The sequence below is a fragment of the Cupressus sempervirens genome, chromosome 6 (genome assembly GCF_028749045.1).
Source record: "Cupressus sempervirens isolate cs-2001-9-10 chromosome 6, ASM2874904v1, whole genome shotgun sequence".
Lineage (NCBI taxonomy): Eukaryota > Viridiplantae > Streptophyta > Pinopsida > Cupressales > Cupressaceae > Cupressus > Cupressus sempervirens.
The window spans coordinates 211,045,923-211,072,008 of NC_143123.1; the positions used below are offsets into that span (position 1 = coordinate 211,045,923).

Consider the following 26,086-nt stretch of genomic DNA (forward strand, 5'->3'; position numbering starts at 1 on the left):
CAACTAATTATTTTTTTTATAGAAAAATCTAGTGTAAGACATTATCTAAGAAAGTGTTAAAAGGATTAAACAAACTAATCGTGATATTGTATTTATTATTTTATTATTTTTATGTAAATAATATTTTTATTAAATTTTGTATTGTTGATTATCTTAATTTATCAAAAAATAATTTTAAATATATTAATGTTAATTAATTTTTATTTTTTAATTCCAAGAAAAAGTATTTTTAATATTCATTTATTTTTAATTCTGAAAGTATATTTTTATATACATATAATGTTATTAAATTTCTTCACTTTAAAATAATTAAATTCAATTTCTAATCTTAATTTAATGTGTGATATCAAGATTTTACAAGTTGTAAGGTTTTTCCCTTTACCATTTTGGAAGATGTATTATGTTTTGACACTCATTTGACATGTCAACCCACATATAGGTTTTGAAAAACAACTTGGCAAGACAACCACTTGTACCTAGTGAACCTTGTATATAAGGTCAGGTATATTTTGTAGCTCGTATAAAATTAAATTTAACAAATATAAATATTTAAGTTTCTTTTTAATAGTATTGTTGTCTTATTTTTAATGCTGATAGGCATTCTACATTGGCAGAATGGGGGAGTGGGATGGTGTGAGCGTGTTAATGTTAACTTTTATTATTCTATGTTAAATTTGATAGCCATCTACATGTCAAAAGTTTAATTCTGATTATAAATAGAATATACTTTTTAAAACAATTTAATAAATACCACATAAAATATTCCTATAAATTATAATATTTGGAGATATAAATCATCCATTTTTTTAAAAATAAAATAAAAAGCTTAAGTTAGTAAACAACTAAATAAATGGAGATAAAGAAAATATAAATAATTTTAAATGTAGTAAATTAAATTATAATTATTTTGTAGTGGATATCTATTGGCATTTCTTTGGATAGATTTATTTAAGATATCTATACTAGTTAAATATATTTCATTTCTTTTTTATTTTCTTAATTTTTCTATAAATTATTTTTTTCATATACTTTTTTTTAATTTTTTATATTTCACTAGAATTCAATTTTAATTTCTAATATTTAGTTATTTATGTATTATAAAAGTATTTTAATTCTATTTATATATTCGCAACTAAAAGATCAATTAATATTTTTTAAAAAAATTACATTTCATTCTACAATTATATGAGTTAAAACATTAAAATAAAATTCTATGAATTTCTAATACGTCAATCTACTAAAGTCATCCATTTTAAGTGAGAATATTTAATACAAAATTTAATTTTTTTTTGTATGAAACAATTTATAGTTGCAACAAAATGCAAGAACACAAGCTTTATTCAATACCAATTAATTATTCAGAAAATATATAATTCTAATAAAATTTACCACATAGTGGCTTGTATTTAATATAGAAGTAATATAGTATTCAAAATACTTATGTATTTTTATGTATATAAATAAAATAAAGTATAATAAATGAATGAATTAGTGTGTGGAATGAAGTTTGTAAAAAAAAATATTTAGAGTGTAAGTAAGGTAAAATACTTATATAAAAATATAAATTAAGATGAAACTTTAGAATTGTAAGAGAGATAATTAATTTAAAAGACTTAAAGTTTAGATATATTAATATATTGAGCCTCCTAGAATATTGCCCATATTATTGCAGTGTTTCCTAGAAATTTTTTCCTATAACATCCAAAATATATTAGCCCAATCAAATTGCATTAACATATACACTTTTAGAAAAATGAAAAGTGAAACAAGAAATAAAAATACTTGCTTCTAATTGGTTGAAATCAAAAATATTAATCACTAATTAAGTTCAACTGATTCCAATAATATAGCCTACGACAAATACAACAAGAAGCTTGAAATGGTGACAACCTAATATGTCAGGTAAACATTGTTTGACTCCTTGGTTGTTTTGGCAAGTGTTCACCTAAATCAAGTAGTATGGTGTCAAGAACTATTAAGATTGGGGTTTGCAGTTGTTAGTTCTACCTTTTGGTTCAAGTCAGCACGATAGATAAAATTAAAAATTATGTACATGTAAAAGCCTTCAACAAGAATAGAAAAATATTGAATGTCAAATCATACACCGTGAAATCTATATTGACATTTATAGATTCTTACAACAACATGAATTGAAAGCCCTCCATGACATTTGATTTTTTATTCATTAAATGTACAACATGACTTAACTCTTATCCCAAAACCCACAACATTAAACACATCAACTTTAACACTTCACCACTTGTTCACTTACCTATTCAACACTTCACCCCTTGTTCACTTACCTATTCATTCAAAATAAATTGTATTAAAGATACCATTACTTGCCTTATAGCTAACTCTCTTGATCATACACTACAGATTCTTCATTGAAAAAAGCAATGTGGTTGACTTCTCTTTAAAAACACCCATAAATCTAGGGTCATTCTGAACAAATCCAAAACCTAGGGTAGTAGGGTGATTAGAACGAGTATTCAAGACTGATTCTATTGAGCATCACCCTAGATTTATGGGTGCTTTCTAGAGACCTGTCGACTATGATCAAATGCCCTGATTTTGAGAGACATCATCAATGGGCACCAACTTTATTACTGGATCTAAAAAGTTGAGAAACAAATAATCTAATACAGTTAGGGTACAATGTGAAAGCGAATTAACGAGAGTATAAAATTAGGTTAAAATTTCCTTTCCAATTTACACCTTCCAATGCCCATTTATGTAAATCTAGTTATAGTAAGGTAAACGCGTGCGGGTCAAACGGATTGTGCAGAGCTTTTGTTTGATCGAGGTGCATTCAATGGCGCCCCGTTTTGATTAAATAATAGTGGCCAACACAGGAAACGAAAACCCATTTTGAATAGAATTCCAAATCTTCTCTTCTCACTCGATCACAGTGTAGAATGATAAAAGAATGGATCTTTCTGAGCCAGCTGAAATGTTTTGGGAATTGTGAAATGGGCAGAGAGGAATTGCAGAGAAGTTTCAGAGGGTATATTTCGAATCAGAAAGAAGAAGATCCTTCCAAATTCATACCTTTCAATCAATTCAACACTTCCTGAGGCCACGCCCCAATCATCGCCTTTGATTTCTCTCATTTCCCATAAATAAAGACACAATCTCTTCAACGGACTCCACATCCATGGCTGAAGTTTGTCAACTCTCGAAAGTAAAGAGATAGTGTAGAAAATCAAGTTTTTGTTAAAAAAATTTGTAAGTTTGTCACAGTTATGGAGAAGAAAAATGTGCTAGATGGTGGAGAGGAAGTAATGCTTCCAGGATTCAGATTCCATCCAACTGATGAAGAACTTGTTTCATATTATCTACGTAGAAAAGTGGAGGAGACCCCTCTCTCTATTGAGCTCATCAAGCAGCTAGATATCTACAAATATAATCCATGGGACCTTCCAAGTATGTTCATAGTTTTTTCTTTGTTTTCAAACCTTGGTGATTGATCTGCCTCTCTTTGGTGAACTAAATTGTTTGGGATTCATTTTCTTCAAAGCTATTAGGTTTCCAAAATACATCTGAATTTGTTAGATCATTTCTGATTTGATTGTGATATTTTTTACTATCAACATTTTGGCTCACGGTACATGATCTAATATGATCAGGATGCAAGAGAACAAACAAGAAAGAAAGATTTTGTTTGCTCTTTTGCATTCTGATGATAAAGTTATTGTTTGTTCACTTACATTCTGATAATAGATTATGTACTGTGATATCAAATGTTTATGATAAAAAATATCACACAATTAAATCCAAAAATGATCTAACAAACACATTTTCTTACTAGTTGGTTTTCCAAGAACATGACCTTCATATGGCCATGTTTATGATTGATTTTTTTGCTGTCTGGTTTTTGAAGAATCTGACTTCTATGTTGAATTCGGTTGTTTGGGATTGATTTTATTGCTGATTGGTTTTCTAATAATCTAACAAGAATCTGACCTTTATGGCCATGTTTATGATTGATTTTCTTGTTGTTTGGTTTGTGAAGAATGTGACTTCTATGTTGAATTCGGTTGTTTGGGATTGATTTTATTGCTGATTGGTTTTCTAAGAATCTAACATTTTTGGTGAATTGGGTTGTTTGGATTGTGGAAGTAGAGATGGGGAGAATAGGAGAGAAGGAATGGTATTTTTACTGTCCAAGGGATAAGAAATACCGCAATAGTAACAGACCCAACAGGGTCACCACAGCAGGGTTCTGGAAGGCTACAGGAACTGATAGGCCCATTTATTCTTCTGATGGGACAAACTGCATTGGGCTTAAGAAGTCTCTAGTCTTTTACAAAGGGAGGGCTTCCAAAGGGATTAAGACCGAGTGGATGATGCATGAGTTTCGTCTTCCCTCTTACATCTCTTTCCCATCTTGCTGCAACACACCTAATGTAAGTTTTCAACTCCACGCTCTTTCAATAAAAATCAAATCACTAACTCTATTTTCAATGTTCATGAGGAATTTTCAAGACTTGTGCATTTTTCAGTGCAGCTTTGTTATCGGTCAATATTAGTTCAAATTGACTCGCCGCCAATAGAAACATAATTGGCATCTCAAATTGAAATTTCTACCTTGGGTAAAAGATTAATTATTTGAATCTTATAGTAGAAAATATTTTAGTATCAGCTGTTCCAACAAAAATTGATAGATCCACCAACTTTTAAAAAAATCTATTAGAATAAAACTTATGATACTACTTCATTATTACAGTTTAAATTAAAAGCTAAAAATGGCTTTCTTGCACAAAACATGACATTTTGAATCACTCTTTGTGATTATAAAACCATTGAAAAATATTGAACTTTTTTAAGTAAACTGTCTATGGAACCATAGCCTTTTTGCCTATATAAGTTCTATTATTCACCATTTTCTATATTCTTGTACAAGTGTAGACATGCTCTGCAAATGTATTTGTGTGCCATCCACAGATTATTCAACTTCTTGTCCTTGTTATTGACTTGAACTTTTTCTGTGTGCATATTCAGGATTCTTGGGCTCTATGTCGCATATTCAAGAGAAGCACATTAGCACAGAGAGGTCCTCATCATATGTGGACACCATCAATGGTGGGCAGACCATTTGAATCAAGCTGCAACAACAACAACAACTACGGCTATGCCAACATCACGGAAATCCCTCAGCCTGAGGAAGGAAACACTCCTACAAATTCTACTCCCAATCATATAACACCACCAGTATTAGATCATCACTCTCCTCAGGACTCATGCAATTCAAATTCATGCCTTCTTCCCACAAGCTCAATATCTCTTCCCCATCCAGCTGTATCTTCAAACATCAGTGATCATTTTCATTTTGATGATCCTTCAGCTATAAAGCCTAGTCTTAATTTTATGGGTCACACAATGCTGCATATGGCCACCATTGATGCTCTTCAGACATATTGCCAACCAGAGGACAGCAATAGCAATTTTAATGCAGATTCCTACATGTACTATCAACAACTGCAATCACAGGATTTCTTCAACAACAGTATACTAGGCCGCACTTCTCCACCTGAGAATATAAATGTTACAAGTTTTTGGTCATTTGAGTCTGATTTGTATGATGCAGTGAAGACTAAGAGCCCTGTGTCCCCTCTTGCAACTTTAACCTAATTGTCTATTCATTGCTTTCATAGACCTCTTTCAGAAGCTTCCAAAGCACATAGTTGATCAAAGAAGATATAAGAAGCAATTGAAAGGTCTTTTCACGGAGAAATCATCCTTCCTTTTTCAGGATTTCCTTCATTTTCAAAAAGTTGAGTTGGAGATCAGGAAATTCTTAGAACATGCACCTGATGAACAAGCAAGTATTTCAAGAAGAATACGTTTAACGGTCTAAAAAGGTATCAGCATAGATTCATGATCCTTTACCAGCTGAAAAAAAAGAATTCGTAGGTGATATAAAAGATTTTTTATTTTCTTATTATCTGATGTCCCTAATCAAAATGATTTTAACTTGCACTGAAAAGATTTCAAGACTTTAGTATTTTAAATTGGCACAACCACATTTTAACTTGCTTCTTTTGCAGTTCAAATTATACGTTGACTCCATTGTTGAAAGAATTTCTTCAAAACTAATGAAGTTTAGGAAGTAGTTAGCTATCAGAGTCCTACTGAATTCACCGAAGAAGAACTACGAGATTCTCACAGGATACTTAACAAAGAATTAGCTGCCATTTTATAATTTGAAGCAGCTTGGATTGCTGATACTGACTTGTATTGATGTTCTAGACTTGTACAGCCAGAAATAATGTCAGCAAGCGTAAAGGAATGATTATTTGTAAGGGCATTTCGACCTTGATAAACAATGATTTCATAATGTCACGTGCACTTTTTATATGATCATATTAGAATTGATTTGGTGTCACTCATTCGAATGCGGTTTCACAGTTGGATTGATGATTATAATTGACAAAAGATCTGACCTAGTGTTTTTGATTAAGAAAAGAAGCAAAGATCTGACCTACTGCGCCTTTATATGTTTTTTTACGTATAGGTGGGTGGTGTAGGTTCAGGGTTTGGAAAGTTACTCGTAAGGATGAAAGTATATAATATGCAAATTTTTTGGACATATCCTATGATATGCACTTTTTTATTTTATTTTAACTTAGAGTTGGTCATATATTGCGATATTATTTATGAGAGTTGAATAAAGTTTTTTATTAAGGCAAAATTAGATTTGAAGGGACCTTAAATTCTTTATGTAAAGTAGTTCATTAGATTTAAAATACAAATTTGGCACTCAATTAACAATTTGTTTGACATCTGAGAATTTAATTAACATGTTTTTATACTTTAAATTCTTTGTCCTTTGGACTTTTACATAGTATACTAAATGTATATTTCCAATTTTTAGATTTATTCTATTGGAAAACTTTGAATTTCATATTAATGAACTATCAACTTATTATATATGATAAATAATCCTCATCAATTATATTGAGATTTTTTGTTATATTTTAATATTCACATACTAGTATTTTATTTTAATTTGCCATAGATCTTCATCCTTATATGAAAACGTTGGCATTTAATCTAAGACATAACTTACCTAACATTAGCTTGTCATCTAGGGTGATGCCCTAATGTCATGATGATGATGAAATTAAAGTGGGATGAAAAACAAAAGATTTAATTATTAGATGCAAATACTTACTAGCCACACTAGATATTGTTAGATGTCACGACACTTATTGGGAAAGTAATTGAGTTACTAATAGTTTGGCAGCCATGATTTGGTTTATAGACTCCACTTAATTTTAGTTTAAAGTGTAAGAATTATCTCAACATGCACATGGGGTGATTGAATAGGATATAGTCACACTTGGCAAAGGATATATAATAAAATCAAGGAGTTAATACTGATAAATGATAATTATTATCCGATGGCTAGGAGATTTCTTAGTGTGTTTTACTCCTACTCATTTTTAACATTTGGATTTCCTCTACTACATTCTCTATCAAGTATCTATGCATTGAATCCATGGAAGGAGACCTTATTCACATAGAGCCTGATAATTTTGTGATGAATTCAAATCAACAAGATCCTTTGGCCTATTTTTTAAGATGGTATTGATAATTACATTGAGGGTATGAAGGGTTTTGATCCTAATTTTTTTATCAGAAGTTTTCTAGGTCTTCAGATCAAGGGATGTGCCAATTGGAAGTGCTTTCTTTCTTGTTTTAGTGGAATATATTATGACTACTACTAGGTTGTTGATAGAAAGAAATGTTACCCCTAAAAATTCTAATTCCCATTATAAATAGGTCTTAATAATTTCCTTAACATGAGTGATAAAATCCCTAGACTACATAAAACTTTAGATAGAGAAGAGCAACCTAAAAAGTGGAAAGATATGGCTTTTGTGTTGATCAAGTTGATCACTATGAAGGTATGCTTAACTACTTTCACAAGCTCATTTCTTGTTTTCTCTATGCAATCACCTTCAATAATATATCAATCTCAACTTTTCTTTTTAGATTTTTTTCTTCCCCATCTCAATTCGTTATGAAATCCTAAAAGAATGAGGGTCCCCCTTTACATCAATGTTTAATCCTTCATCTCTTCTAAGGTAGGCCCCAAAATTCCACCTTTTAATTTTTGAATTAAATAATTAGGTGGATAATTTGAAGGATTTCTCATCTTTAAATTTATCCCCTCCCTTAGCTCAGCTAGGGTTAATGACCTTCAGGCAAAGGGAATTTGGATAGAAGGAGATTCACATAATATATTAAATTGTCTATCTAAGTCTATGCCTCCTTTGTGGTCTATGAAAATATTACTGAGGAAGCCAAAAGTATATTAGTTAAGATTGATAAAGTGTATATATCCCACTTATATAGAGAAGCAAACAAGGTTTCTGACTCACTTACAAATATGACTATGAAAAAGGGAGTCATCACCTCTTGGAATCACATGTATGAGATAAATTATAAAATTAAGGCTCTTATTAATCATGATAGGATAAAAAGTAAAAATGGGGTCATTTCAATTATTTTCTTTCAAAACAGAAGTGATTTGGAAAACAAAAACTAAATTGTGATATGAATATCAGGATTTAACTATGCGATTTTGAGTCAAACTCGATGACCCATGTTTCATGAGTAGTGATTCAACATGAATCCATCTCTCATGAGAATAAATGGAACACTTAGCACTCATTGGATCTAGGTGATGCTCACAGGGGTGAAGCACCGGGACTTCCCGGGAGGTCACCCATCCTAGTACTACTCCAGCCTGAGCGCGCTTAACTACAAAGTTTCCTCCATAGTTAAACCCAAAGCTTGCAACCCCATTTGCAAAACCTTCAACAAGTGTTGTGCCTTATGAACCATTCATTAGAAAGCCCCTTAAGCTCATCAATTGATAAGTAGGAGATAATTTTCACAACAAGTCAAATTGTGATATGAATATCAGGATTTAACTGTGTGATTTTGAGTCAAACTCGATGACCCATGTTTCATGAGTAGTGATTCAACATGAATCCATCTCTCATGAGAATAAATGGAACACTTAGCACTCATTGGATCTAGGTGATGCTCACAGTGTATGAAAAACTAAATTATTTTGGGAAGTGTATGAGTTATAATAGTATGGTAATAAAAGATCCACACATTTTATGGGTTGTTTTTGTCTTGTTTCTTCTTGAATAAGTTTATCATACTAAGATCAATTTAGTCAATTTGTGATGCAGGAGCATCTTGCATGGGAAAAAAAAAATGAAAAAAAAATTGGAGGAGAGAGAAAGTGACGAAAATTAGAGGAGAAATAATAAAAAAAATAAAAAGGGGAAAAAAGGAGAAAAGAAAGGAAAAGGGGATTTCTATTTTCGAGGTGCATAGGTGGCATAACAGAAAAGAAATAAAAAATAAATGGTTGTCATTCCATTTATCGAAGTGTGTGGGAAGAATTCTAGAAAGTTATGAATATTGTAGAAAGTTGTGGATATTGTAGAAGGTTATGGAAGTTGTAGAAGGTTGTGGAGGAATTCTAGAAGGTTGTGGATAAGTCATGTATTGGGTGGTAAGTGCATATTTAAGCAAGGCATATGAGCATTTCTAATCAAGCTTGAGAAGGAGAAGCTTGAGGAGAAGAAGCTCAAGAAGGAGATGCTCAAGAAGAAGAAGCTCGGGAAGTAGAACCTTTGGAAGGTGAAAGCTTCAAAATGTGAAAGCTAGAAGGTGTGAAGGCTTCAAGGTGTAAAAGGGAAGGAGGAAGTGAAGAGTGAGTTTTCCTGAGTCTGTGGACAGAGCGCCGAATGTGAGGCAGTTTACAATAGGATTGTGATGGAGTTGTGAGTGTGTAGACAAAGCGCCGAATGTGAGGCAATATACTCTTGGATCTTGGATAAAGTTGGAGAAGAGCTAGTGACTGCGGTTTAGAAACAAGGAGGTTTCTTGGTGGCTTGCGAGTACAAATTGAGATCTTAGAGGTTTATACCAGAGTGTGGATCTAGACTAGCTTGGGTTTAGATTGGATCTTGAGAGATCTTGCAGAAATGTTATTGTAATTGCTAAGGATTTTCAAGTTTAATAAAATTTCTTGGGAAGCATTTTATCTCTCTTTGTCTTCATATTGTTGCATTCTTGGTTATGAGTTGGTAGGGTGGTGTGGCCCTTCATCAGTGGTATCAGAGCATACCTTCATCAAGTGGTATCAAAGCGTACCTTCATCAATTTGGCTCTATAACTAATTAAAATGGGAGGGAAACTGAGAAGAAGGGAACCTAACAATTGTTAGAAATGGAGGAAGGAGAAGGAAGTTTGGGAAAATTTAGAGGAAGTGAGACATGTTCCCTACATGGAGAATATGAAAATGGAAAAGCTGAAGGTTGTAGACATGTTCCTCAAAGGTTGGAATAATGGTGAGGTGGGAGAAAGTTGCAACTTAATATTGCAGTAATCAAATCATTGGTCTTAGTGCCAAAGGTAAGTTACTTTTTCATGATCTTAAGTATTTAGAGTTGGTAGTTAGGAAATTTTTGAAATAATCATATGAGAAACTAGTAAAAGATGAGGGTGGTATTTATTATGTGTCTTCTTTTAAATTTCTTTAGATGCTTGTTTTGACTATTGTTATGGATTATGTTTCGCTTGATGGGAGATACAATAGGGCATCCACATACCACATTGTGTTGTAATTGACCATTTTAGATACAAAAAGGGTTTATTTTACCTTCCACTTACTTTGTTCTTAGTCTCATAGTATCAATTCTTTAAGTGCCAAACCTGCAAAACCTATCTTACACGAGGGCCTAATGAGAATGCTTAATAGTTATGTGAAGAAATTTGTTCTTGACCCAATTCTGAGGAAAATATTAGGAAAAAGTAGTAATATGAAATGTCTAGGGGTAAAATTGGGCAAAGGAAAAAGGACTTTAGGTGAATTGGAAATGGATTCCCTAGGTTCTTCCAAAAGGAAGAAAGATAAGGTTAACTATGTGAAGCTTGTTTTAGAACTAGAAGAAGAAAGTGAGTACAAAGAAGAAAAAGAAGTGTCCAAGGGGAAGGGGAAAGAAGAAATTGATGTAAACAAAAAATTTGGAGGAAACTAAAAATTATGATTCAGTTGAAAGAATGTTTAGGGGTAGAAATGACCCCGTTTCCCCTCCTTCTCCTTGCTTCATCCATAATGAGATTAGTCCTCCTATTGTTAATAAAGAAAAATAAAACCATGCCACTAAGGGGAAAGTGGAAGAAAAATGTCTTAAAGAATCCATTAGGCTAGTTGACTATGACGATTTTGTTTGGCATGATTTATTTATGTTTCTATAGAATGCAGAAGGTAACGAGGTTAAGGGCAAAGGGAAGAGCCAAAAACCTAATGAAATTTTTGATAAGGCTTTCTAGGTGGAAAAAGAAGGAAGAAAAGGCTAGCATACCTATGTTGGAAGTGGTTGAGTTCAATGTCAAGCTCACGGATGAAGATATTAATGATCTGGTGGTTGACCCTCTTCATGGTGTGTTGTAAATGGATAAAGAAGTCTCCCTTTACACTCTCAGACTAGACAAATAGACTCTCCATTCCCTTAAAATATTGAACCTCAAATGTAGAACCATAGAAGGTAAAATTGAGGAGTTAAAAACTAAAGAAGATGAGAAGGGGTAGAAGGAAAAGGAGGTTGAGTAAATAGGAAATTTGGAGCTGATCGAAGAGTTGAAGAGAAAAATTGGAAAAATGAAAAATGTGACCAAAGATGTTATTTCTCATTGCTAGGGGCTACTTGAAGCCACTATTGACTGCATGAACAAAGTGTTCAGTGATTCATATCTATAAAAGGAGGTGAAGCTTGTGCTCAATCTATAGGAAGTTGAGAAAGATATGGAGGATGTTGGTCTAGGAAAACATACCTGATCAACACCAGGAAGAAGCAAAAGAAAGGGACCTAGATAAATTTTTAAAAAGGCATTAAAGATGTCACTAATAAGATAAAAAACTAGTAGGAGTTGAAAGATAAGGTGGACGAGTTAGTCTAGCTTCTTTCATGTCTTTTATTTCATTTTTTCTCTGTTACTATTAGTTTCTTAGTGTTTTAGTTCATTTTGGTTTTTGGTGCTATCTTTTAGTAGTTGTGCTATTTTTGGTTGTGGGTGTGTCTGAATATGGACACTATTTCATTTTGGGACGTTCTTGTTTAATTAGTATGTAAGACTTTTGGTGTTTCAGGTCCCATATAAAAAACCCACTTTATCCTTAATTGGAAACTAGGGTTAATCCCCACAAAAAAGAAAAATTAAAAGCTACCTAACCAAGCTCCTATTCCCCCTCCTCTATTCTTCTTTGCAGGCCTATACTAAAGGAGATCATAAATTCCCCGATAATATTTCCCCCTCTATACCCATGATCTCGCCTCGGTTGAAGAAATTTTTGAGTTTTCTTGCTATGTTGATAAAGTTGATAAGCTTTGCATTCTCTACAATTATCAAAATACTATTATCAAGTGGCTTGTTTCTCAAATTCACATAGAAAAAATTAAATCAACAAGTTAGAAGATATTGTTGAGGTTGGATCCTAAGTGAGAGATTGGTTGAATACTAGTGTTGATAATAGTGTATGGGAGATTGTTGATGACCTAACTAAGAAGTTTGGTCATTGGGAAGTCGTGAAGGGAAGCTTTGTGAACTTAAATTCATGCTTCCCTTAGACGAAGAGAAGCAAAAAATGCTTTAGGCCCTTGCCAATTTGTCAAAGCCAAGAAAAATTAGGTGAATAGTAAATTGGTGGATGTGGTTAACTTTAGCAAGTAGATAATGGAAAAAATGATTTTTTTCCTTCAACCATGTCCAAGATTAATTATAGCATAGAAAAAATTTTAAAATGAAGAGGGAGAAAATAATGAAACCTTTTGTTCATCCAATCTTCTATAGACTCCATTTCAATCCATTATAGAATGACTTCCTTTATTGATAGTCTCAATGAACTAAATCAAGATTGTAATGATATTAATTTCCTATCTATCTAGCCTTATGTATGTTTTGTATTTTCTTTAGCTCTCTTGGTTGTTGGTTTATTTCCTTTTTTTTTTTTAGCATGCTGAATTTACTTCTTCGTTAATTTATTTTGAATTTCCCAAGGTATTGATGTTTATTTTATTATGATGGGTTCAAGCCCTTTCCTGATTTAGTTAATCAAAATATTATCTATGATACGATTGACATCAAGGTTACATAAAAGTTATGAATTCCATTATTAAAAAAATAGAAAATGGAAATATATTTGAGATTATCAATGTATAATGTATGATTAGGTCTTTATAGAATAGTAACATACATTTGGAAAATTTTAATTCCTTAATAAATTGAGTTTTTGCTTGATTTATTAGTTGACTCCCAAGATAAGTTGCTTTATTTTTAATTTCTCACCAGTCTTGTATAACTAAACATGTATTTAATTATTTTATTATACCCTTAGTATTGTGTGACTATAATTATATTTCATATTTTTTAGGTCCTTTTATTCTTTTCATTAAATATAAAGATTTTTTAGGTCTTTTTATTCTTTTCATTAAATATAAAGATTTTTTAGGTCTTTTTATCCTTTTCATTAAATATAAAAAAATAGTGGAGGAAGCCACCTCTTTTTAACTTATAGGAATACATAATTCCTTGACATGGTTTTTTTCCTTGGTGGTTTGATATTTAGCATCCTAATTCTTCTATCAACAAATCATATCACTAATTAATTAGTAACTATTCCAATCCACCTTAGCTAAAATTTAAACCCCCTAAATTATTCTTTTGTGCCAATAAGCCAATTTATACCTCATGCTTAACTTGTGTGTTATAAAAGAATTTAGATGACATCTTAATTAAATACCTATATATGTCCTTTATTCATATGGTTATTTTATAAAGAGGGGTAAACGCTTTGACCTGGAGCTATGAACCAGTGAGGCTAGAAACAGGGGACCTCATCCCCATTAGATTTGAACCTTGATGGCAAGGATAAACACTCAACAACTTAACCATCAGAACATGCCACTATTGGTTAGTCGTATGGTTATTTTATTTTCCATCTACAATAATGATCAACTTTCATGTTGGTAAGGTGGATCCTAGGTGCATTTCCTTTGTATTTTCTATAGGCATGCATTTAAGTTCTTCTATTACTTGTTCTGAGTCCACTAATCTCACACTTTTCTCAGTTGAACATTTAATTAAACCATGTAGTAATGCCAAACTTAATAATCTCTAGTGTTATTCCTATTGAAATAGATCCAACAAAGCAAATAACAATTTTATTTATTTATTTTCTTCTAATAGGAAAACACAATACAAACAAACTAGAACCCATACTAGCCTTCACTTTTCACTTAAACACCAACTATTAAAAATTCCTAATGTTCACATATACTCTCATGTAATGTATAGAAAAATAAATTACATAAAATATATTTAAAATTATATTTAGGACATGATGCTTACTTTCATGATAATCTTGATGATGGATCATAGAGTGTGATCCAAAATATTGATGCAAAATAGTTATATAATTGAATTTAGAAACAAAACTGTAGATGAGATTTTGTGTTTAGTTATCAAAATTATGAACTAGTTTTCTTAAAACTCTAGGATCATGTATTTACAACATATTTTTTCATTACAAAAATTGTACAAAATTCTACAAACATCTTAATCAATAAAATTACTTCCATTATAGTATACATTTTTTTGAGTTGGTAAATATTGAATATTTTTAAAGGTTTCTTCATTACAAATAATTGATTTATGTAATTTGAATATTTAAGGATACATTCTTTCTTTAGATTTATACAATTATATTTTATTAAGTGTGTGTTTTCCATGTAAGTATAAAGTAGAAGTTCCTCATAATGGAATCTTCTCTAAAAATATAGAAAAGGGGTATCATGGCTTAATGTTTTAACCAATCACAACTTGTTAATTCTATTTCGTTTTTCTACATGGAATGAGCCTCTCATATTAGAAATAATGAGCCTCTCATATTAGAAATAATCACTCAAGAGTATAATATAAACAAATGATTTTTGAAATAAAATAGTTAATTTAAAAGCTATACCCAAACCCCATTTTTCAATAATACTACCTAGGTTACTAGCATTATTTTCACTATAGAAACTACATTTACCTGACTTATGTTAAGAAAAGTTGCCCTATATCAAGAACAAGTCTATAGACATCCTCTAGAAGGGAGTAGTCAACAAAACAAAATTGTATGATAATAAGGTGAACAAAAAGTTACATGTGCTCTTCTTAAATAGACAAGAAAAGATAGGAAGAATGGACAAGGTTGAGACCAATGTCTCAACTTGGAGGGAGAAGCATTCTGATAGAATGCATAATAATATTCTCTAAGATGGGTTAGAGTCCAAATATGACTTAATGATATAAATCTACCTAATAAATGAGTTTACCTAAGTAAAATTAAGTAAATAGTAAATAGTAAGACTATTCACTCCTTAAATACCCCCCTTAAGTACAACATAGGGAGTAAAATAATGCAATAGATTTATTTAGTGGGTCCTGAAAATAAAGCTATGTTAGGTGCCCTTGCAAAACTAAAATGTAATCTCTTACAACTCTAGAGAGGAGTAGAAAACCTAGTAGGAGTAAAATTATCTCCAAAAGAGAGAATGTGAAGGTTTTTTATTCCTTCAAAAATATTTCCTAAAATCATACAATTGAAAATCACTAAAGCATGAAGAATTTGTAGACTATTGTACAAATGATGATATAGCTCTATATATCATGATCCTCCATTGAAAGGATTATGATAAGAAAGACAAAAATCTATATATGAGTGCTCTAGTTGGCTATTATCAAACAATGATCAAATGACAACAATGGAAATAACAAGTGTTGATTAGAGATACATGACAATACATGAATCTAAATGAATGAACTTTACTATATAACCAATGACATTGTTTGGGTGATACCATCATCAATTATAAATGAAGTTGAAAATGCAAGTACAATATAGTCAAAGTGGGATGCAAGGGTGTTTCAAAACTCTTCAAAAGAAACCACAGAGCCTCCACAAAAAGGAATGTGAGAGTGTCTCAATGCATTGTGACCAAGACCAAGGAAGCATTAGCATGAACAATATGATACTCCCTGATAATGCAAAACTGGGTGAGGCATGATAGATTCATCGAAATAATGTGTCACCATGATATGCATAAGGGACCAAAGGTGAATATATTCAACTAATTAGAAAATGGTGTGTGGTAAAACTACACACTCATGATGCAATTATTTTAATGATTTTTTGTTTTTGTAGATGAACTCTCACTTTGTCAAAGTTGTAATAAAAAAATAAAGGCTTGACACAACTCCCATGACACTTTAAAATTCAATGTTAGTATAATAATGTGATGCACCATTTGTGCAAAAAGTCCCCAAAGAGATGAGTAGATATTAGATCTTATATGTCTATGGAAAAAGTTTTTATAAAGATGCATACATGATTCATAAGGACATAAAACTCAAAAATTTGCACCAATTAAGTGCATGGAATCACCTTTGTGTTGATACTTTGGGTCCCAAAAAATGGACTCCATTTGTCAAAGATATGGACATTTGAAGAAAATCGCTTATTAGGGCCAAAACATGAAAAATAGTCCACCCCTCTTAAGTCCCCAGGGAGTGGGTTTTGTCACCATATGACCATCAACTCAACATGTCATGTCATCAACTAAATTTTTTTCCTCGTTATCCCATTAATACTTATTAACCTATAAATATCTATTTTTCTTTTTAAATATAACTATTTAAAATAATCATTTTAGGGAGAATGTTCAATCTCTTTTCATATCAATAGGATATTAAGATGATTGGTGGTATTAATAAAAAAGGAAAGGCTTTGGAGTTAGTCTAGGCTCTATTTTGGGTTTCATTGTCCCTTTGGTTTTCTCTTTGTATCATTTCTATTTTGGTTGCTGGTTGCAAGTTTTTTTGCTAGATTTGTCTATGGGTGTGTCAAGTCTGAGGCATTGTTGTTTTTAGTGACTTCAATGTTTAAATATGTTTGCAAAAATTTTGGGGTTTTGGGTTCCCATTAAAAAAAATAGCCCTTAATTGAAAACAAGGGTATATAAATTCATATCAACATATACATGCAAAACAAAAATTAAGAATTTACACCTTAGTTTTGTTAGCACACATTGAACTTCACCATACCCTAGAGAAGCTTTATTTTAGGTGGATTATAGATGAACATGCACTACAAAGAATTTTAATTTTTTTTTCATGAAGGAAGAGAGAGATCATGATCTTTGGAAGCAATATCTAATTCAAGGATCTTAATATTTATGAACCTTTTATTTCTTTATTCCCAAAGCAACAAAATAGCTTAATATTTCATTACTTTTTTTAACAAAAACATATCAAGACACAAGAATATGATATAAGTTGGATCAAAGAGAGTTTTGATTCACTTTTATTTATAAGAATTGACATGTACTATAGTTTTATTAACCCTAGATATTTGTTGATGAAGCACAATATTAGTCAAACTTTTCTATGTGTGTTTAAATATGTCTTTTGTAATCCTTATGTACATATGAGATCTAAGTTGTGTATTTCCAAAATAATAATTCTTCATGTTCAATCCTTATAAGGGGAAGAAGGAGCAACCTGGGATCTTGAACCTTAAAGCACAGAGGATGTTGATTGGAAGCTCTGGCATGTTTCTAGTTTGGATGAAGAGAAAAAGTGATGACCAGACCCTTTGAGTTTTAGCTCTTTGAAATTAAGACAAATCATATAGTTTTTGACAATGATTTCCTAGATAGATTGGTTAGATTGGTGTAAAATAAGATGGTACAACTACATGCCACATGATGTTAGAGGAGTATCCCTTATATTCTTGGAAAAGTTTCATGTATTTTTTTGGGACATAAATCATCCATTTTGAGAAGATATGATCCATGAAATAAAAAGGCATGTAACTTAATAAGAATTTTTAATGAAGGGATAAGAGGTTTTAGGATAGCATAATGTATCTTAAAGTTGAAAAAAATTCATGATGGTAAGAAACATCTATAAGAAATCCTTGGCACACACAAAATATGACAAAAAGTAGTATTTTTATTTTTCATACAAAATTATAGGTTTCAAGTATGTAGAGAGATTTTTTAGTCATGATTAATTAGTTTCATCCAAAAAGGTAATAGTTTCATACTCAAGAAAATGATGAAACATTGTTGGTAATAATTTCACAATCGATAAGGTGTCTAACTTCTAAAAAGTTGTGATTCTACCCATGATGACAAAAAAATAAATTTTATCATGTGAGAGATATGCCTTGCAAAACTCCATTATCCTCAGTCTTGTAACTTCCTTCTACTTTTAATGTTTTGTGTCTAATTATAAAATATAAATATATGCATGTACCTAAACAACATGGAAATGGACATGTAATTGGGATTAGAAGTGAATTCTAGTTATTTATAGTTTCATTATGCTTTTTTTATAGAAAATATTGGGTCTAAGAGATGTTTAGGGGCTTTGCAAAATATCATAAGGCTTATTTAAGTAGACCTTTATAATTTAAGTATGTTGAAATAGTGATTAATTGTGTATCTTGGCTCATATATATTTTTGGAGTTTTCATCTAAAATTTATGTTTTCAAATACATTTTTTTTCTTGTTTTCAACTATATGTTGGCTACACTCATTTCCTTACAATTACTTAGATTAAACATAGTTATGAAAGCTTGGTCATTTACATTGTTCATTCAAATTTTTTGTTGATAAATTGTAGTATGGATTCTCCATTATAGTTCATTTATAAGAGGTACTAGTACGTATATATGATAAGAATTCATAGTGGTGTCTTCAATGCAAGATTTAGTCTACTTGTAGATCTAGGGAAGGACCTATCAACTTGATCACAATCAGAGCCTATTAATATAGGGTGCCTATGTATGATTATTCTTAAATGTTATGATGTTCAATAGTCAAAGGTTAAAAAAATTGGATTACTCTCAATCAATTAAGCTCAATTACCTTGGGGTTGATGACGTGTACCTTGACTACATGATCCAGTAAGATTCAAATCCTCAAGATTTATGATTTGGCAAAGTTCAATCTATAGGTGACTTTGGCATATTGCTTCCCCCTATTCATAGCAATTTCATTGAAGAAGACTTCTAATTCAAACATGTGCTTACTCTTGATGTTGTAATCCATTTTAAAAAGATAGAAGTTCTAATATCTACATCCAATGGTCAAAGGTAAAATTTATTTGATTACTCCTTGTTAGATGAACTCAATTGTTGAGCATGATGCTATCTTTTTTGATTAAATGAAGTCCACCATAGAAGTGTGATCAAGCTAAGGTCAACATCTAGATGACTTTGATAAATTGTTTCCCCCACACATAACAATTTCTCTAAAGAATGATTTCTAAATTAGATGTACACTTACTCTTTTTATTATAATCAATTTAAAAAACAAATACCTTCAAAATCTGATTATTTCATTTAAAATACCAATAAAAATAAAACAAAATATTTAAGTCCAACCCACCCACTAAAAGTCATTAAGAATGACACCATCTAATATAAATGAGGTTGTTGGGACCTATACACCCACTTAAGCTTTCCAATTGAATTCCTCTTCCATGCAACTTGTAACTGTGTTGCTTCCATTATAACCAAGACAACATCCATGGAGTGCGTATGAAGCAAATGGTGTGTGCTCTCTGCCTTTGAATGCAAGTTTTTCTTACACAATATCAACATTAGCTGGCCTGCAAAAACCGAGGCCAAAATTAGTTAAGAAAGAGGGGGAGGAGAGAAAAGTCAGCAAAGTCCTCATTAAACGAGGCTTGAAGGACAGTGGTGTTGCTTGGGAGAAGGGAGATTCTTCTCTTTCCCTGTAAGCACTCCATCACCTTCTCATGACTTCAATATAATCTCTTCTAGTTTTTAATGCAATGGACGCTTCAAGATAAGTTTTAGTCATGCACGTGAGCTGCATTAATGCCACACCAGTCTTTTCTCCCTACTCTTTCTCGACTCCCCATGCCAAATGCTTCTCTCAATGCAATACCTGATTCTTTGGTACGTCTCTTTTTCAATGATTTAGCATTTCCATATCACTAAACACTATTAATTGAAATGGGCACCTCATGACAATGCAACAAACTTCATCAATCACCCAATATTTCTGTGTTTGCAAAAGCTGCATTTCCATGGCCAGAGTCAAATTGACCGCCTCCTTATTTTATATTCCAACACATTTGCGGAAGACAGGTAAAACAAGTTTGAGGTTTTCATTGTGTCTGCCGACTTAATGGAATGGCAATGACCTGGCATATTAGAACTTGTAACCCCATGGTCTGGGTGGTTTCGAATATTCTAAGACCTCATTTTGTAATATATGACCATTTCAGAAAAGTTAGGTAGTGAATAAGAAATATATAATAGCTATTTATCTTCTATGGCCTCATTGATGGCGACCTAAAATTAGGTCTTATTTAAGCACATTGGTAGTTAAATCTTAAAAATATATCTAATGCCTCATTAATGGCGATCTAAAATTAGGTCCTATTTAAGCACATTCGTAGTTAAATCTAAAAAAGTATGTCTAATGAAAAATTAAATAATTTTTAGAAAGTAATTTAGATAAACAATTTAAGAGAAATAAGAAGTTAGTTGTTCTAGATGGCACTCTAGAAGTTCTCTGTAATGAGTTCATGTCCATTATTTGCTTTTGGTAATGTAGCATTTAATATTTATATCAAAGATAATTTTTTCCATCATGTCTTTGAAGGCATTTAATGTTTATATCAAAGATAGCTGTTATTACCATGTCTTTGAAAGCAAGGTCTTTCATGTATATTTTTTACATGCTTCGTATGCCTATTATCAATATTCAATCAATCTTGGAATATTGGAACAATCTTTCTTTCCATGTTCATTCTTTTGGACTTTTAGGGATCTTGAGAGTATAGTGGAGTCACCTAATTACTCCAACACTATACTCTTCCTACGTAGGGCCAACTAATCACAAATTTGTTCAACACATTGCAATGTCCTTGTACACAACAAATTTATTGTATAGAACTAATATTTTTCTTCTCTCATTATGAGGATAACATATAATAGAAATTGGAGAATTAAAAGTATTCTATGTTTGTATGATCTTTCTACAAACATATGCACGATTGAAAAGTGATGCTTTTATTATTTATATACAATTTTCACAAGTTGACCTAGGAGACAATGTCCCATTTTGATACAATAACAATCATGTCATGATGGTTATAAATATGATTAGTTTGCAAATATTAAGAATGATAAATAGCATAGATGTGCATTAGAATAATAGATTAGCTAAAACTCTATAGTGACTAGGGAGGAATTCATAATTAGGGGACTAGTTCATGACAACTAAATCCCTTGACAAGCTTAAATTTTTTGCATAGAATCCCAAAGATTTATTATAAACTGATCATGTTATCTTACTATAAGAAAAAAATATGCAATATATTTTCTATATTGGGAGGTTGTGGAATTAAGAGGGTTTATAGAGGAAAAATGGGTGTGCGGGGTATTAGGTGGGTATTGAAGGGAGCTCAACTACAAGGAGTTTGGGGCAATATTGTTGAAAATAGGGCTATTCTTTAATATGCCACAAATGTACATAAATAGGCTCACTAAGTAAAGCCCTTGTTCTTCATTGCCCCATGTACTCAAACATTTAAGTACTCAACATCTTGACTACTTTCTTATCTTAACTGCTATAGTTTTTTGGACTAGTTAGTGATTATTTGAATAGAATCTCATTAATTCATTTCGCAAAATTATTATATTCTCCAAACAATTTCTTATCTTGTAACACGATTCGTAGTGTTGATATACATTATTTACTCATAGATTTCAGTAAATTCAACTTCTTGATTATTTTCTAATCTCAACAAAAATAATTATTTTGATTGCTTTATGACAATGAAATCCCTTGACATAATCAAATATTGCAAAGAATCCCATAGATTCATTTGACAAAATGATCATATTTTCCAAACATATTCTTGTCTAATATCAAAAAAAAAAAATTATTGACATATAATCTTTGTTCATAGATTTAAATACCCCACCTCTAGATTCCTTTGATCTCATATTATTATAACTTTCTAAAATAATGTTTCAAATTTTATTATTTGATTTAAGTTTACTTATGTAATATGCATATTATTATATTAGTTCTGATAAAGTTTTTTAAAAAAATCATAGCTAATAATCTATTAACTGAACACTGTAAATCTGACACAGATAAATACATATGTCAAAGATGGTGGGACGCAGATAAATATAGATGTGAAAGACGGTGGATGCCTGTGTAGAGCCGTAGAATAGAAATGAAGAATACATAGTAAACACTATTTAGATATCATTAACCTTTTTAATCTACTTTACATATACTATATTCACCACCTTCTCTATTTTATAGTTTATCCATTCCTACATGTGTGTAAGGAGTAAGGACCCGTATTGACAAAGAGAGATCTAATGACCACCTTTTTGGAAATTCTTTTAATCCAAATGTCCCCTGGTTTTGAGGTACAGAGATTTGGCTTTTGAGAGCAATTACACTTTAACCTTTTTGGTCACACATAAAAAGATGAGAAGCAGTCCTTGGACCATTATAACTTGCTGTCGTGAGCAGTAAAACAGGGTCTCCATATTGAAGACGACACTTTAAAATTGTTGGCGAGCAGTAAAAAGAGGGTCTCTCCTGAAACCTTGGCTTTAAAACATAGTATAAATTGCATGAAAGAAATGTTGAGCTCTCTCATGGCTGTCAGTCAAGTAAAGCTAGATTGGCAGGCTCAGTCAAAAAGCAGGGTGGCGAGGGTCAAACGGGTCGTAGAAGTTGTGTAGAATCGAGGCGGATTCACACATGCAATACTACGTGAAGGGGTAAAAATACCAATTTTGCGGGGGTCTGTTACAAGTTTTTTATTGAATCCCCACATGCCCATCTTCTTCCTCGGTGAGAGTGCGGAATGAAGAAGAAAAAAGAAATGAAAAAAATATTGGAGAAGAAGTTTTGGGAATGGTGAAATGGGGGAAGTGGACAGAGGTATGACAGAGAGAAGTTTCAGAGGGTATGGGATTTGGAATATGGAAGGATTATATGCGGTGGATATGTCCCCCACGTTCGTGTCAGTCGAGTTTTGAATAGAGATGGAACTTCCCTTACATTCGCATGCAGACACGCTCCTCCATTTTCTACCAATTTACAGTCCCTGAAGGGCGCCCTAAGCCTCGCCTGTAAAACCTCCGCCTCTCCTTAAATGGAGCCGCTGCTCGTTCAGTGAGGGAATCAAATTGATCTCATTCAGCAAACTTTCATTGCATTTGAGTGTGAATTTTTGGAGTGTTCTGGTGTTGAGTACAGCTCAGTCATGGAGCAGAAAAATGAGTTGGATCAAGGTGATGAGATAATGCTGCCAGGGTTTAGGTTTCATCCCACCGATGAAGAACTTGTTGCATTTTATCTTCGTAGAAAAGTTCAGAAGAGGCCTCTCTCTATTGAGCTTATTAAACAGCTTGATATCTACAAGTTTGATCCATGGGATCTTCCAAGTACGTTGATAGTTTTGAGTTTATCTTGTTTTGTTTTGAAACTCTAATGATTGATTCTCTCATTTCTTGCTAACTGATTTTCTAAGAAACTGATTTCTTTGGTAAATCGAGTTATTTAGGATTTGTTTTTCTTGCTAGCTGGTTTACAAGTATGGGTAAATTTTCTTGCTATTGGTTCTTCCAAGAATCTGGCTTTTATGGTGAATTGGGTTGTTTGGGATTGATTTTCTTGCTAGTTGATTTACAAGAATCTAAGTTGGGTTGTTTGGGGTTGATTTTCTTGTTTGTTGGTCTTTTCAAGAATCTGGCTTATATGATGAATTGGGTTGTTTGGGATTGGTTTTCTTGCTTGTTGGTTTTTTTCAAGAATTTGACATTATCGATGAATCCCTTTGTTTGGAATTGTTGTTCAAGCAGAGATGGCGAGCATTGGAGAGAAGGAATGGTATTTTTATTGTCCAAGGGACAGGAAATACCGAAATAGTAACAGACCCAATAGGGTCACCACTGCAGGGTTTTGGAAGGCTACAGGGACTGATAGGCCTATTTATTCTTCTGATGGGACCAACTGCATTGGGCTTAAGAAGTCTCTTGTCTTTTACAAAGGGAGGGCCGCCAAAGGAATTAAGACAGATTGGATGATGCATGAGTTCCGCCTTCCTACCCAGCTGCCTCTCTCTTCTCCTTGTAAGAGACCTCTCGACAAGGATCTGCCACCCAATGTAAGTTTACAAGATTCCTTCATGCGCAAAGCCATTATAAGATTTTAAAGTTGGAGAATGTTTTGGCAGCTCTTGTAGAACAAATGCATCTAAACAAAACTTTGTAGCCACCTTGAAGCCCTTTAATTTCAAGGTGACTGGATTGATATCACCAAGCCGTCCATGCCAGATTTATCAAGTAGTCACCAGCTTGGTTGAAAGCTTGTGTGACCACATAAATTTAATGGGTACCCTTTGGGCATTGGCATCCTTTAACCATTTAATAGTTTGCAGCCACCCTAATTTTATTGGTTGAATAGTTTATTCGGTGGGGCAGTTCTTTCAAGTCTACATGAAAGCCAGCATCTTTTTAGAATGCTGGAAGTGTCTGACATTTGGTTCAGTTTCCATCCACGTTGGTATGTGTTATATAGTTTCTATCTTTCCATTTACACCAGTGCCATTTGGATATTTATCATTTACAACAGTACCATCTGCATACTGATCAGTAGGGAGCATTATCATAATCTGAATTTCTGTACTCTGTTGTTTTGCTCGGTGCTGTTTCACTGTTTTAGTGAGACATTTTCTCCAAAGCAGGAGAGTTTACAATTGTATTGTTTTCTTAAAACCAAGCGAAGTTTTCTTGCTCAGCAATTCACACATCACTTCAAATGTGGACACCGATGAATCTACAAGATTCAAACTCATTTGAATGAGCCACACTTAGGCTTTTCTTTGAGATATATTGTTTTCTTAAAACGCAGTAAAATTAAACTTAATTGCATAGCAATTCATACAAATGTGGACACCAGTGAATCTGCTAGATTCAAAATCATTTGACTGAGCCACACTTAGGCTTTTCTTTTGGGATACATTGGTGAACTGTTTTAAACATTAAAACCCAAATTAAATGTGGACACCAATGAATCTGCTAGATTCAAACTCATTTGACTGAGCCACACTTAGGCTTATCTTTTGGAATACATTGGTGAATTGTTTTAAACATTAAAACCCAAATTGTCGAAAACTATATCAGTACATGTTTGTGTTATTGACTTGAACCTTTTGTGTATGCTGCATATTCAGGATTCTTGGGCTATATGTCGAATATTCAAGAAAAGCACAGTGGCACAGAGGGTTCCTCATCATATGTGGACACCACCAATGGTGGACCGAACATTTGAATCAAGCTGCAACAATAACTACAGCTATACCAACATCATGGACATCCCCCAACTCAAGACAAGCAATGGAGATGTACAAACACACAATGCATCTACAAATGCCATCCCCTCTTCAATAATGGCAGGCACTCATGAGGAATTTCAGTTCCTTAACCAACAACAGCCCACAAACATGGCTGCCTTTGGCTCTTGCAAATTCAGCCATGCCAAATCAATTCCATGCTTTCTTCCAGCAAGATCATTGTCTCTGCCAAATCTAGAATACTCAAACACTAGTGATCAATCTCACTACAATGAGCATTCAACAGAGAAAAGCACTCTTAATTTTGTGAGTTACATGTTGCAGATGCCACCTCCTGCAGATGATGTTTCAAAGACACATAATTTCTCACCCGATATCTCTACTAGTACTGATCATCATCAACAACAACAAGAAGCAGAGGCTTTTCTTAAGAAGAACGGCATATTTAACAGCATGATCCCCATGCCAGGGAATGTCAGCCTTTGCAACTCCTTGCCATTCCAGTCGAATCTGTATGATGTATTGAAGGGTGTGAGCACTAATCAATGGGACATTCCCACCTCTGCAATATTGTAG

At 32.5% G+C, this 26,086-nt stretch overlaps 1 protein-coding gene and 1 pseudogene across 1 annotated transcript; both read left to right on the top strand.

Annotated features, from left to right (window-relative positions):
• The first annotated feature begins 3,245 nt into the window (after positions 1-3,245).
• On the top strand, positions 3,246-5,634 carry LOC149552005 (putative NAC domain-containing protein 94 pseudogene; annotated as a pseudogene).
• A 17,785-nt stretch (positions 5,635-23,419) lies between these two features.
• On the top strand, positions 23,420-26,086 carry LOC149552006 (putative NAC domain-containing protein 94). The gene is made up of 3 exons (XM_089790162.1): positions 23,420-23,600; positions 24,015-24,322; positions 25,391-26,086. The coding sequence occupies exons 1-3, from the start codon at positions 23,420-23,422 to the stop codon at positions 26,084-26,086; spliced, it is 1,185 nt and encodes a 394-aa protein (XP_089646288.1).

Bases quoted from the DNA above. Each gene is read 5' to 3' on its own strand.
- LOC149552006 (XM_089790162.1), top strand. From the start codon at position 23,420: ATGGAGCAGAAAAATGAGTTGGATCAAGGTGATGAGATAATGCTGCCA. The intron at 23,601-24,014 runs GTACGTTGATAG...TTGTTGTTCAAG, and splicing joins TGATCCATGGGATCTTCCAA to CAGAGATGGCGAGCATTGGA. The intron at 24,323-25,390 runs GTAAGTTTACAA...CTGCATATTCAG, and splicing joins ACAAGGATCTGCCACCCAAT to GATTCTTGGGCTATATGTCG.